This window comes from Callionymus lyra, chromosome 13 (genome assembly GCF_982586985.1).
Source record: "Callionymus lyra chromosome 13, fCalLyr1.hap1.1, whole genome shotgun sequence".
In the NCBI taxonomy this organism is placed as follows: Eukaryota; Metazoa; Chordata; class Actinopteri; order Syngnathiformes; family Callionymidae; genus Callionymus; species Callionymus lyra.
Window position 1 is genome coordinate 14226039 of NC_141830.1, and position 14786 is coordinate 14240824.

General features: G+C 42.0%; 2 protein-coding genes across 2 annotated transcripts; both read left to right on the plus strand.

Moving 5' to 3' along the window:
- The first annotated feature begins 1254 nt into the window (after positions 1-1254).
- On the plus strand, positions 1255-6092 carry LOC148067488 (ankyrin repeat and EF-hand domain-containing protein 1-like). The gene is made up of 9 exons (XM_087806183.1): positions 1255-1386; positions 1464-1674; positions 1743-1904; positions 3045-3241; positions 3319-3468; positions 3662-3785; positions 3848-4667; positions 5695-5921; positions 5980-6092. Exons 1-9 carry the CDS (start codon positions 1384-1386, stop codon positions 6081-6083), a joined length of 1998 nt encoding a protein of 665 aa, XP_087662309.1. The 5' UTR covers positions 1255-1383; the 3' UTR covers positions 6084-6092.
- Positions 6093-7242: 1150 nt separating this feature from the next.
- On the plus strand, positions 7243-14325 carry ankef1a (ankyrin repeat and EF-hand domain containing 1a). The gene is made up of 10 exons (XM_087806182.1): positions 7243-7432; positions 7563-7724; positions 8361-8557; positions 8625-8774; positions 9446-9569; positions 10424-11249; positions 12266-12492; positions 12555-12703; positions 12763-12900; positions 13067-14325. Exons 1-10 carry the CDS (start codon positions 7243-7245, stop codon positions 13205-13207), a joined length of 2304 nt encoding a protein of 767 aa, XP_087662308.1. The 3' UTR covers positions 13208-14325.
- The last annotated feature ends 461 nt before the right edge of the window (positions 14326-14786 follow it).

Here is a 14786-nt window from a genome sequence, read left to right on the forward strand (position 1 = left end):
TTCTTTTTTTTTATTAACAAATCTATGGTTATTCAAAGAAACTTTTACCTTTAACTATTTTACTTTGCGTACATATATACTTTCAGACCAACAGCAATACTTAGTAAGTGTCCACAAACTCAAGGCTCTTATCCATTTGTCTTTAGAATCATCTCCCGATCCATACCTTTTCGTAGACCGGCATCGGTTTGCACTTCTGGCCCAACTTGACTAGTTTGAAATCCTATCTCTCTTGCTTTGACCACTGAATTCAGTTAAAACATTTGCCTTCTTTTCCTTTACATTGTTTTATTTAAAGTTGTGTTCCACTGTTATGCAGACGACACCCAGTAGTACCTTTCAGCCAAACCCACCTCCACCCTCCCTACCAGCTCACTCTGTGACTTTGAAATCCACTCTTGGTTCTCTTCAAACTTCCTCAACCTCAACGAAAGCGAGACAGAGGTTCTTCTTGTTGGTGGTAAAATCCAACCTTGGACAAAGCTAACCCGGCGCTGTGATAATCACCAAGACCACTGACTCCCAGTCAGTCATCGTGCTAACTATAAAATCCTCTTCTTGGTGTACGTTGACGGGTCGATCTTCTCCAGTTAAACCTCACAAACTCCTCGTACGGCCAGAGCCTTCAGCCGCATCTGGAACTCCCACTAAACCTCCAGAACCTCAGCACAAAGACTGTTTTTAAATCTCGCCTCAACAATAAAATGTATTACTAATAATGCAGTTATGCTAATCACTTGATGTCGAAATGGTGCTTTATGAGATGTTTAAAGCTCTTGAAGAAGCTTCATTGCTTGTAACCTTGGCTCCAGCAGTAGTTTGAATGATTTTCCTTAAAGATATCTGTTATACATGTCTTTATAGTGGTCAGAAGATGTTTGCATTGGGGCGGTTTGGTCAGTAGTGTCATTTTGAAGAACAGAAAATACTCAAAAAAGGAAAAATGAAAAGAATGAAAAAAGTAAAAAATAAAGAATAATACCAATGAATATAACATGAAACGTACAGTCACGGAAAGATTCTCCCTGTTCTTGAAAAATGGTCACATGGTCATAATCTGAGACAAATCTCTCACAGATGACAAAGTACTTCTGGAGATTTGAACCTCCAACTTTGATGTCTCGTGTCTCTGATGGAAAGGTTGTCTTCAAAGCTCCATCGCCATCAAAGACTCGAGAAAGTACATTAGAACAAAATAAGTCGCAGAGTTTCCTAGACGTTCAGGGATCGAGCGTGAGACCAGGAAGAGGAAACGACAAACAGGAAGTGACTGATACAGATGTGGCTTTAGGAGGTGGACATCTGCGATCATGGAGAGATTACCAGCGTCCACGTTAGAAGATCCTGCCTCTCTTCAAGTGAGGTGAAGCTGTGAGGACAACAATGGTGAGTGATTATCTTTGGTGATGAATGCTGGACGGTGAGCGAGGACCTGATGAAACCATGAATCGTGTGAATCACAGCAGAACCAAGACCAACAAAAGGCCAAATTCAGGCTGGCCCTGAGTCGCCTGGAGGTCCTCCAGGTCTACCGCCTCCTGCAGAGCATCCACCAGAAGGACAAGGCTCACATCACCAAGATGGTCAACATCGGGGTGCACAACCTCATCAACCTGACGGAGCCCCAGCAGGGGGTCGGGGCTCTTCACCTGGCGGTGATGAAGAACAACGAAGGTGCGGCTGGACGGCGTCAGGTGATGAGGGTCAGACGTGGCTCACCTGCTCTGCTCTGCTCACCTCAGACATGGCCGGCTTCCTGCTGTCTCAGGGGGCGCACCCCGACATCCAGGACACGAGGGGGCGCTCACCTGCCATGCTGGCGGCAGAGCAGGGTCGCTCCAGCATCCTGGAGCTGCTGGCACAACATGATGCTGACATGAGACTCAATGATGCTGAAGGCAAGGGTGGGTTCACTCACGGTGCTATACTGCCACTCTGGCTATTAAAGTACTCTTGAGAAAAATTAGATTACTTCATGTCAAGTACTCATTTCTTTACTCACTGCAACTGCTATTATTACTAAAACTTTTACCACCAATTCTACTGCATTTTATTACTATTTTTTATTTGATTACTTCATTATATATTACTTTGGTTTCTTCTACTTTCATTGTTACTACTAGACATACTTTTACTACTTCTACTACTGTTTGTATTAAAACTACTGGTTATATTGCTGTTACTTCTGTTACAACTTCTCTTTTAATTATTGCCACTACTACCTTTTCCTGTCTCACTATTACTTTTACTGTTACCACCGCTACTATTACTTATACATCTTCTATTACTACTACTTCTAATATTACTTGTACTTATATAACTATAACTTCTACTACTACTTATATCATTGTTACTACTATTGCTACTATTACTACTAGTTGTATTACTATTTCTTCTACTGCTACTTATATTATTGTGTTAATCCTACTACAACTACTTCTACTACTACCACTTCTACTACTACTAATGACAGCAATGCTACTACCACTAAAGAATTTCCTGAAGGAGATCTCCAGAGGGATTAATAGTTTATCTAAATTTAAAAGTTGATCTATCTATCTACTACTACTACTACAACTACTACTACTGCTACTGCTACTACTACAACTACTACTACTATTATTAGTATTGGTAACAGTGGGGACATTTTAGTTGTCACAAAAGAAAGTCACAGTAAAAAAATAGATTAAAAAAATTATATATAATTAGAGTATAGTATGTTTTATTATTATTATTAATTACAATATTTCAACATATAGTAACAGTACAAAAAATACAACAATAAACACTAGTATAGTGCAACACATTGCCAAAGTACACAAGTATAAACAAGTAACAAAACGTTTTGAATAACCTTAAAGCAGTGGGAAGGAAGAAGCTACTTTTACTACTACTACGTGTATCTGTGTCACTACCAGTGTTACTATTATAACTTGTAATGTTCACAAGTTCTACCACTGTTGGCACTATTTTTACTGCAGTACTCCTTCACTGTATTAAGCTTCAAGATCAATGAAAAAAATGATTTTCGTATTTCCTCTCAGGCATTCTTTTCTACTGCATCGACCCCACCTGGCACTCACGCTGCCTACAGGTGGCGCTAAAGTACCAACCGGACATCAACAACGTGTCCTTTCACGGGACTCACGTCTTCCAGCTGATGTGCGAGAAGGCTCAAGAGCACGGCCCCATGTGTCTGCGCATGTTGGACGAGGGCACGGACCCCAACGCCAACGATGAGGTCTTCAGTCACGACAGAAGATCCGAGAGGTCCTTGACCTTGACCCATGTCTTCACGTCTTACCTCTTCTTCTTCAGAAAACTGGGACGACCGCCCTCATGACCGCGGTGACACATGGATGTCCCAAACTTTGCAGGGCCATGCTCAAGAAAGGGGCCGACCCTAACACCCTCAACCAAAGACGTCACTCTGCAGTTCACTATGCTGCCAAGGGTGGATTTTTGGAGGTATGTCCAAAAAAGTACTCATTTATTTTGGTTTTCATCCCATTCTTCTCATAGTGGAGACTCACTCGCATAAATATGTTGTAAAAAATAGATGTAAAACTGTTTTATTTGCGATGTCTAAAAGTCAAATCTTCTGATGGATAATGGGAACAATGATGAGGAGTCTTCGTCTCAATTAAATATTTCATTTTAGATCATCCAGATTCTGTCTGCCTTCTCAGCAGACATGGGAGTGCTGGACATGGACACCTGCACGCCGCTGCACTACGCCGCCGAGACCGGAGATCCCAACTGCTGCAAGTTCCTCGCCCAGAGAGGTGAGTCCCGGAGAAATGAGCATCCAAAGAAATGACCTAATCCACGTTTGTGTGACCTCAAGGTTGCAATCCTAAACTGAAGAACCAGAACGGTCTTCTTCCTCGCCAGATCGCCAAAGAGTTCTCTCACAAACCAGCGATGAAGGAGCTGAAGAAGGCGGAGTCGAGGCGAGGCAAAGGCGACAAACCCAACAGCACCGTACCCCTCGCCGACCAGTGGGCCTTGACCCTCCACGACTGGTCCAACGAGTATGAGAAAGAGCTGCGCCAAGCCTTCGGAGAAGACAATGAGTTTGTGTCGTGCGATACGTTTCTGTCCGTCCTGGAGGAGCTGAAAGCTCCGGCGGATGAGGACCAGTTGTTGGTGGTGGTCTCGGCTCATGACACGGCCAAACAGGGTGTGATCAACATCACTGAGTTCATCAAGGGGGCCAAGTATATTCAGAAGCTTTTCCTCCTGGCCGCATACATCCCCAAGCAGAAAAAGGCTAAGGGAGGCAAAGGTGGAAAGAAAAAGGGGGTATTCGTGCCCCCCATCCCCATCTGCAAACTCCCGTGCCAGTTAAGGCCCCGGCGTCTGGACGGAGGTCCGCCCTGTTTCATGGTGGAGGAGTTCCACAGCCCGTCCGACTCCTGCAGGTTAAGCCAGGACGCGCCCTCAAAACACCCCTTTGAGAACGACTCGGCGTGGTACCAGGACAAGCCCCAGAAGGTCTTCCTCAACATCAACACCTGTGTCCAAAAAGGGGACATCCAGGTTCTGGATCACGCCTTCAGTCATGGGGTTCCTGTGAATGTTCCCGACCAGTACTTTAAGGACCCACTGATGGTCGCCTGCGCCACTGGAAACTCCAAGATGGTCCAGTATCTTCTGGGTAAAGGGTAAGTGCTGGTCTTTGTCTGTTTTAGTTCAGGTGCGTCTAGTGATCCTACTGATATGATACCGTACTTGATTGATTTCGGACTAAAAGGAGCACTTAAAATCCTTACATTTTCTGAAAAATCCCCAGTGATTTACAATCCAGTGCGCTTTATGTCTTAATCCAGGTTGTAGTTATTTGCCTGGAACTGATTTTATGTGGTACACGACACTTAATTTTGAAAATGTTTTAGTAAAACTTTGGGATGCTACGAAGCCACATCACAAGAGGTATTACTCCGCCAGACTCCATAGTATTACTACATGGGGTCACTGCTGCAATGCAGGGGGGGTAGTCAGGAGCCTCCTGGAACTTTCAAAGCAGCTAACAGTCCGTCACGCAGTGAGCTTTATAATCCAGTACGCCTTATGGTTAAAATAATACAGTTCATTTGTGCCAAATTAGTGTAAAAAAAACTAGTGCCGTCGTTGAAACAGTGCTCAAAGTGGAACTTTTGGTTCGACCAAAAACTTTTTTCTCTGTTTCTCCCTTTTTTTAAAAGTTTGGATGATTTTAATTTCTGAATTGTACAAAGTCAATGTAGAAACTAGAAACACTTGGCCTTCCTTGTGAAATTAGGTTAAGATTTTCCATTTCTATTCGTGGTCTTTAGTAAAGTCAAAAACGGGACTAAATCTACGCTTAATCCGTGCAAACTTAATGTTGTCTCTATTCAAGCAATAAAATAATTAATATATATATATATATTTATGGATCCCCCCCATTGTTAGGACATTGTCATTGCAACAGTGTAGAAAGTCGTGAAAACTGAAGCCCTGCAGCTGCCACAACCCACTAACGGTGCACAAAACAAGAATTAAGCTCTTGTTTGGATTTTTTCCTTTAATTTCAAGAGGTTCTCTCAGTACATCAGCCATTATGGAAATCAATTGAACCGTCGTCTCCAACTCACTTCCTTACAATCACTGCTGTGTAAGTTACAACTGTTTGGAATTATGTCAGAACACATGTTGCTGTGACCGTGGCAGGGCCGACAGGAACCGAACCGACCAGTTCCTGTGGACGCCAGTGCATCACGCCGCCCACGGAGGACATCTGAACATCCTCGAAGTGTTGGTGAAGGCCGGAGTCGACCTGGAGACCAAGTCCATCAGTGAGAGCACGCCTCTGATGAGAGCCATCCAGGGTTGCCACCCCACGTGCGTGGACTTCCTCATCCAGTCCGGAGCCAACGTGCTGGCCGAGAACAAGAGAGGTTGGACGGTCAGTCGTGTCAACGTTCTCCCCAATGACGCTCATGTGTTTCTGTGCAGGAGACAGCTGTCTGGAGCTCGCCACGGTGTTCGCAAACATTGCTGTGTACGACCTGATCCAGCAGAAAATAGAATCCATGCCAAAACCAAAGGCTAAGAAATAACTACGAATGTATTTGTTCATGATTAAAAAAGAAGCCAGAAGAATTTTTAATAATAAATAGTTAAATTTTTTAAAAGTGTTTTGCGTCTTTTGTATTGTCATGCACCAGTTAAAATATATATATTTTCTGTTTAAATGTTGAAGTTCAAATTGTATTGAACTAGTTAACGTTATAACACCGTTATTGCAGTGTTGTGCTGCAGTGCCACCGTGTGTCCATATTTAGTACTTAATTTTTTGAAATGCGAGCCACATTACAACACGTATAGCCTCGTAAATAATCACCTGTTTATTTGCACCTTTAAAATGTTAAAAAAAAAAAAAAAAAGAAATTCGTCACCATGTCCTCGGATCACCTCCCCTCATTAAAGTGCCTAATTTCCGAGCCCGTCTTTGGCACCTGAACGCACCTTCTCGTGTTAGGTTGCCATGGAGCCGCAGAAAGAGAAGTCTCGTCTGATTTGAGCTGTAGTTTGAAGTAAGTGAACTTTTTTCGTTTGTCAAAGTTTGTTTCCTTGAGCAGTAAGAATTTTGTTTGAAAGCGCAGAAGGAAAACTCATGACTTGAGAAGCAGGTTCGCTAACACCAGCACCATGTGGCTGAAGCTGAGATTAAATAAAGTTATTTGCAAAAATAAACGTTGAAAAAAACCAAACAATTGTAAGTTGGGTTTTAGTTATGGTTTTTGTTACCCGTTTGCTACACCGCTGCTGTTATTTCTCTCTCAAAAAACAACAACGTATGTTAAAAACAAGGTTCGTGACCTAATTTTATTTGGAGTCACGTGGTCCATGGATTATTTGGTTTATTTGTCTTTTTTAATTAACTTAAATTATTCTCCATGAAGGCATGGTGTTCCCGTATTTCAAAATTGTTGGAATAAAAAGGAATCATGCACAATCACACACACACACAAAAAAAGTATTGAATATTTTCAAATTTTATTTTAGTATAGTATTTACATAAAAAATGTAAAAAAAAGAAAGAGAAAAACAATGATTTGATTTATGTTGTATTGATTATTACTTTCTGAATTGTGTTCTGTTTTGTAAAAACAGGATTTCCCCCCAAACGCCTTATTATTTATTAAATCGTGGTGCAAACAATGTCGTGGACCTTCGACAGCTTCTCTAAATACTGTGTGACCGACAGGGTGAGTGATGACGCCCAGGGTGGCTCAGGGTCGCCTGGAGGTCCTTCAGGTTTACAGGCTGCTGCAGAGCATACATGAAGACGACAAAGTGCACATAAAAAGCATGGTGGAGACGGCGGTGCCCGACCTCATCAACCTCATGGAGCCGAAGGACGGCGTCGCTGGACTTCATGTGGCGGTGGATACGGATAAAGAAGGTGATTTTTTTATTCATCAAATAAATACTTAATTACCCGAACACTTCAGTAGTGGAAATCTTAAGTAAATTATTTAAAATGGGTTTTTGGTAAATAATTTTCTTCTCTTTTGTTTGATTCCTGCATCAAGACCTGGTCGGGTTCCTCCTCTCTCTGGGGGCACAACCCAGCGTCCAGGACCATCGGGGTCGCACCCCAGCCATGATAGCAGCCGAACACGGAAACCAAGAGATCCTGAACCTACTGGCCGACCATAAGGCCGATTTAACCCTCCAAGACGCAGAGGGAAAAGGTTATTATCTTCCTGCTTGAGTTCACAATTCTAAAAAGTACTTCTTGTATTTGTGATCCAACGTTTGTCCAGAAGTCCAGAGAAGTGTGAAAAAGTTGTGTTTTGAAACGGAGCCGGTGTCGCGAGCGCCGACGTTATCCTTCTCAGGTTTGATCGGCGGCATCATCTTCAGTCTGGACTTCTCTTACAGCTCATGAAAATGCATCCCGACGCTGCTTAGATATTAATGAGGGAACAAGTATCAGTGTCTGCAATCAGAGTCCGACTTTATCTCCCCAAACTCGGGTCATAATTGTGAGATGTCGTTCCAATAACCATGTGATGTCGATGGTGGCGGCCTCGGATACACCTTGTGGGTATCAAAGCCCTTTTTGTGCAAGTGTGTGTGTAATCACCTTGGAGTTGCGAGTGTGAAACTGTGTCCGACAACACAACAACATCTAATTACAGATCAGGTCCTCTCTTGTGAAGCACCCTGTTACCTGATATCTCTCCTTGTAGACCGCGGTTCAAGTGTCGGAAGTGCTCGGCTTCACTAATATACCTTAAATCTTAAACGAAGGATGGATATTACAAATGTTATTTTAGCTCAGAAACACACCTTGAACATACCTTTTACTGACACTTTCTCCTCAGGTCTGCTGTTCTACTGCATATCCCCTAGATGGCAATCCCGCTGCCTGAAGGTGGCGCTAAACCACCAGCCGGACCCCAACAATGTGTCCCTGCAGGGCGCGCACATCTTTCAGTGCATGTGCGAGAAAGCCCAAGAACATGGCGCCACCTGCCTCCTCGTGCTGGAGGCGGGAGCCGACGCCGACGCCGCCGACCAGGTTCGACGCCGCAGACGTCGGCGACGATTCTTCTTCTGTGTCGCGTTCAAACTCTTGGTCTCCGCAGACGACGGGCGTGACGGCGCTGATGGCGGCAGTGAGAGCCGGCAGTCTGCAGCTGGTCAGAGCCATTTTAAAGAAAGGAGGAAACCCAAACATGCGTGACCGAAAAGGCCAAACGGCGGTTCACTTCGCTGCCATGGAGGGATATTTTGAGGTGTGAAAATACACCTTTTATATTTACTGGCAGTACCAAATTCCCACCATCCTCAGTTTTACTGAGTGAAGTTTTAAATTAAATAATCTAACGATACTTACAATGTATTTCTATATATATGTATATAATGTATTTCTATAGTGGACACTGAATTTTAGTGCAGCTTTTGTTTGAATTAATAAAAATGAAAGCCTTTCATCTTGCAGGATTTAATTGTTCCTTTCACTATGTAGGACGTATTGACTGCTGCCACCTGGAGGCCAGGGGTTTAATTGCAACACCAAAATGAACAAATGCAGTGAATTTTTTAATGTTAATCAAATCGGTTTTTTTCAGACTCACTTTATTAATATAGCAAATCATATTAGAATTATATTTTGATTTTTTAACATTATTTGAAAGCCCCTGTTTCTTTTTAACCTTTTTATTTAAATTGATGAAATTAGTTGAATATCAGTCCAGTAACATGAAAAAACATCTATAAATATTAGTTTATTGATTTTTCTCACACTCCTAATTGTCAAATTAAAAGTCATTAAAAGTCTTTTTAATTGTTTACATCAGTATCTTTAGCTAAGCCTAACTACTTACATCTTTATAGTTCGCCACATCATCATGAAATAAATATTTCTTAAAGTGTTTGAATTAAATCCTGTAATTTCTTGGCCCAGATCCTCCGGGTCCTCTCTGCGTTCTCGGCAGATTTCGGAGTCATAGACGTGGATTTCTGCACGCCTCTTCACTATGCTGCTGCCACAGGCGACGTTGACTGCTGCAGGTTTCTGGCTCAGAGAGGTGAACCCCGACATGTCAGATCCACTGAGGTGTTTTTTGTGGAACTTTTTGCATCATCATGCCTGCAAGACCCATGTATCATTACAATATATATCTTTATGAGAAGCCTACGTAGCTCTTGGCCCTAATTTTTTAATATATAAACTTTAAACCTTTTTATTGAAATTTTTGTTAACCATTGGATCATATATTTTGAATAATTGTTTTTTTTGTAGTTTAATTTAAAAATGCAATGTTACAATAGTGCCACTAGAAAATACCAAAAGAGTACCAAGCTACCCGATCTGATTTTGACAAACATGGTGGCACTATTGGACTGGGGTCCTGTCCAGAGTGTCCCCCGCCTCACGCACAAAGGAACTGGGATAGACTCCAGCCCCTGCAACCCCAAGCGGAACAGAAAATGAATGAATGAATGAACTCATTTTCCTTGATTTTCTGGAACTCCTGTTGTGTTATCAGTGTTATCTTGATCTTTAAAGTATATACTTTATTGAATATTGTTTTGATTGTTAAGCGCTTTGTGACCCTGGTCTGGAAATGCACTATATAAATAAAAATTACTTACTTACTTACTTACTTACTTACTATTGGAAAAAGAACATTAAACTAAATGTGTAAGAAAAGAGTAATTTATTTTCAAAATATTTGTATTTTTTAATTCAATTATTAAATATAAAAAAAAAAAAAACATTTTAATTTTACATTTAAAAAAATCAAAATTGTTTATTATTTTTAAATAAGACATGTTACAATTTTGATTTTTCTTTTCCTGATATTGTGTGTCATGAAAAGAATGATGGCGTATTAAAGACAATCCTGTTTCTAAAGCTGCTCATGATGTTTCCTCACAGGTTGCAACCCCAAACTGAAGAACCAGGACGGTCTGTCGGCCCGTCTGGTCGCCAAAGAGCGCTCTCACAGAGCCGCCGCCAAGGAGCTGAGGAAAGTCGAGACGCTGCGAGGGAAGGCGGAGCAACAACGCACCGGCGTCAAGCTCATGTCGCACCTCTGGGCCCTGACCCTGCACGACTGGGCCGGCGAGTTCCAGGCGGAGTTGCGTCAGGCGCTCGGGGTCAAGTCTGAGATCGTCACCTCCGAAAGGTTCTTCTCTGCCCTGAGGGAACTGAACGCTCCGGTGAATCAGGACCAGATCCGAACCGTCATCGCAGCCAATGATACGTCCAGGCAGGGATTAGTCAGCGTCACAGATTTCATCAAAGGTGTGAAGTACATCCAGAAACAGTTCCTTCTGTCCTGCCATGTCCCGAAACCGAAGAAGGATAGAAAAGGAGGGAAGGTCGGCCACAAGAAGACTAGATTCGTACCCCCTATTCCCATCTGCACGCTCCCGGCAGACCTCATGCCTCGGCGTCCCGACGGTGGACCGCCCGCCTTCATGGTGGAGAAGTTCCACAACCAGTCGGACACCGGTCGGTTCAGTCACAGCCGCCCCCCGACACATCCGGTGCAGAACGACTCGGCCTGGTACCAGGAGACCCCGCAGAGGGTCTACGTCAACGTCAACGAGTGCGTGAAGAGCGGAGACCTGGAGACTCTGGACCTGGCGTTCAGTCAGGGAGTTCCCGTGGACGTCAGAGACCAGAACTACAAAGACCCGCTGATGGTGGCCTGCTCCAGTGGAAACTATGAAGTGGCTCAGTACCTGCTCAGCAAAGGGTGAGGACACGCTTTTATTGTCCTCACTTTGAACCGTAAACGACATTATTGTAAATACATGTTTTAAAACTACATTTATAAATAAATAATTTGGGGGATAAATATAAAAATGTCAAAAATAAATAAATGACTTTAGATTACATTTTTGTCACAGAACGGTGCAATTTCGGTGCAAATAAACATTGATTTATTTATATTTATTTATTGTTAAATTTCCTTATTTAAGTATTTTGTTATTTCAACGTGTTTTTTTTCCAACATTTCGCAGGCAGTATTCAAATTGAGTCGTCCGAATGTTTTTGGATCAACTACTACTGTAGTGACGAACATCACAAGTTCGTCATATAGGTTACTTTGTATAATCCTGGGAACGTGTATTCTATGACATCGTAAATCAATAGCGGAAAGATAACGGAAATCAACATTCCTGGGCAGATTTGGAATGTCGAAATAAACGGAAATTAATAAAAAGTGAAAAATGTTTACAAAAATAAAGACGTTTTAAATTAGTAATTATATGTACAAATTAATTAAAGTAAACTGTATAAATAAATTAATATATATGTATATATATATATACAGAAATAACATTTTTCTACAACAAAAAGTAATTCATTTATTCATTTATTTCGACCATTTCACCAATAAACACTCTTCTATTTATTTATACATTTACTTATGTATACAAACATTTATTTGTTTATAATTATGTCATTTATTGTACTTCATACACCTGATGATGTCGCCCTAGGTTTGTTTTATCTTCTTGATTTGACTACATTTTCAGCATTTGAAATATGATTGACAGTTAAGGTAAGGTGGGACAGCAGGTGGCAGTATCATTCAGGAAATCTTTAACCATGCGTGAGAGCTACAAATCCCTTAGATGATGTGTGGAACCAGATGGTAGTTCACAGAAGATTTAATAGTTTTTCTCATGTTAATCAATTTTTCTTGATGCAATGAGGTAAATAATCTAAAAGATTTTGTGACTTTAATGTCACCTGGTCATGCAGGGCCAACGTGAACATGTGCGACCAGTTCCTGTGGACGCCGCTCCATCACGCCGCCCAGGCCGGACAAGCGGAGCTCGTGGAACTCCTCCTCCAGTCCGGGGCCAACATGGAAGCCCAGACCCTCGGCGGCGGAACCCCTCTCATGAGAGCCATCCAGAGCTGCCGCCCCGCCTGCGTGGACCTCCTCATCCGGGCCGGAGCCGACGTGAAGGCGGAGAACCGGAAAGGTCTCGTAGGATGTTCTCATATCTCCACGATCGTGTTCTAGCAGGTGTTTTCGCTGTTGCAGGTCAGAGCTGCCTGGACGTGGCCGGCGTGTTTGCCGACCTGAGGATATTTGATCTGGTCAAGGACAGATTGGATTCTCTGCCGAAGCCAAAAGAGATTAAGCTGGGAAGTCGTGTCACGCCGAGGAGATCGAAAGTGGATCTGAGGAAGGTCAGATTGTATTAAAAACCACCTGTCGTGGATTCGAGAATAAAGTGTTGATCCTGCAGGTCAGCACGGCTACTTTGTCGACAGCGACCACGTTGAAGAGTGTTTCCCTGAAGCAGAGCCGCAGCCTCATCAACACCAACACCAACATCACCACTGGAAAGACCAGCCAGGTGGACATCACCTTTGTGCCAAGAACGGTCAGTCCGGTCAACAACAAGTCTTCATAAAAGCATCATATTATCGTTTCAAAAGCTCACTTTGAGTCGAGCTAACATAGTGGCGTTTAAACTTGAACTCTGGTCTGTGACGTCGTCGTTGTTCTTCTTGTTGCCTTCGAACGATCCATATGTTTCGTTTCTTCAGGTTTGGGGAAAACCACCGACGACCAGCCAGCTGATGTCAAAAGTGGAAAGACGGAAAGAGAAGTCATCCCTGGAGGTGGACTTCGACGACTTTATGATGCCGTTCAGTCGTCAGAACTCACCGGCGAAGACTGCAGGATAGACTGAGGTCAGGAAGAGACTGGAGAAGCCAAAACATGGACGAATGCATCACAACACTTTTACTGGAGGCGATTTGTCTATGAACTAAAGTTGTCCGAAGCTTCGTTCCAAATACATTCTCCGGTATGACTTAAGCTTCTGCCCAGTTTTGAAATGAAATAGTACTTTTGAATCAAACCAAAGATCTGTGTGTGTTAATATAAAACTGCATTATGCTAATTATCATTAGTAACAACATACTTTCATAACTAAAAGTTAGAGATCACATGACACAAATTAAAGAACGAAATGTATGATGGAATAAATATGTTGCTTAATCACCGTAACTATATATATATAGATTGTTTTAAATTATAATACTCAAATTTAAATTACATTTTTCCAGCATGTATTGACCACATTTTTTTCTTCTTCTAATAAACCTAAATTCTATTTAGGCTTTTAACACCGTCAAGAATAAATTAAAGAATATATATATATATATTAAAACAGGCAAAAATCGACATTAAAATTAATGTTTACTCATTAAAAAATTATTATCTTTTATAGATACGATTGAAAATGTTATGTGTTGGCTCCCCCCAGTGTCAGAACAGTGCAACCACTATCATAACTCATTGTCTCATTATTGTATAAATGTTTGTTTTCAAAACCAGACGAATTCTCTTGATGAGTCAGTTTTATCTTGGTAATTTGAAAATTCTCTCAGTACTTAATATGAAAGAACTTTCTTTGACCCAGAACAGCTTGTTTCTCACAGTTGTAGGACCGTAATGATCCTGTGTGTCTTTTTATTCAAGTCAATTCAAGTTGATTTAAAGTGTCAAATCATAACAAAGTTATCTCAAGAAACTTTTATATTTAAGTACAACTATAGGGAAGAAAAAGTAAAAAAGGATCCCAGCAAATCAACAATGAGTGAAAAATAGTGCGTCAGTGGCGAGGAAATATTTTAGATGGCTGAAACCTCGAGCAGAACCAGACTCACTGTAGTCGATCTCCTGCTGTGAGGTTATTGACATTTTCTTTTTCTTCGTAACTGTATTGCTGTTTTTCCTGTGCCACAGTCACCAATATAGTGAGTGCAAAAACAACCCTCAACTTAAAATGCAGTGTCATTCTTAAACCATGCGGCGGCGCTGTTTGGTAAATTAATGAACACTTGGTTGTTTATCAAGCTGGAAACTTGCAGGATCCTTTTTTTGTTGCTTTTTTAATGTTAAAATGGTAGCTGTCCTAGTATTTAGGGATCCTTGTCATTAAGCTGAACTAAAAGTTTGAACGATACATGAATAAATCGATCATTATTGATGACGCTCGTCATCTTATGGCTCAGCTTCATTACTGTGTTGCTTTCAAGGCCCACAGAGACATTTATGTAATCAAACTAAGAGGCAGAGGAGAGAAGTCACTGGGTTCTCTTGGTAGAGACGGAGCTGCTGAATAAAGAGAGGAAACATCTGAGGCACAGTAGATGAAGACGCTGTCAAGTGGGGATGGGTGGGAGAGGGGGAGAGAGGGATGTGGGGGAGAGAGGGATGTGGGGGTTGGGAGTTGGCGGAGGGTGACTCAGAGAATCG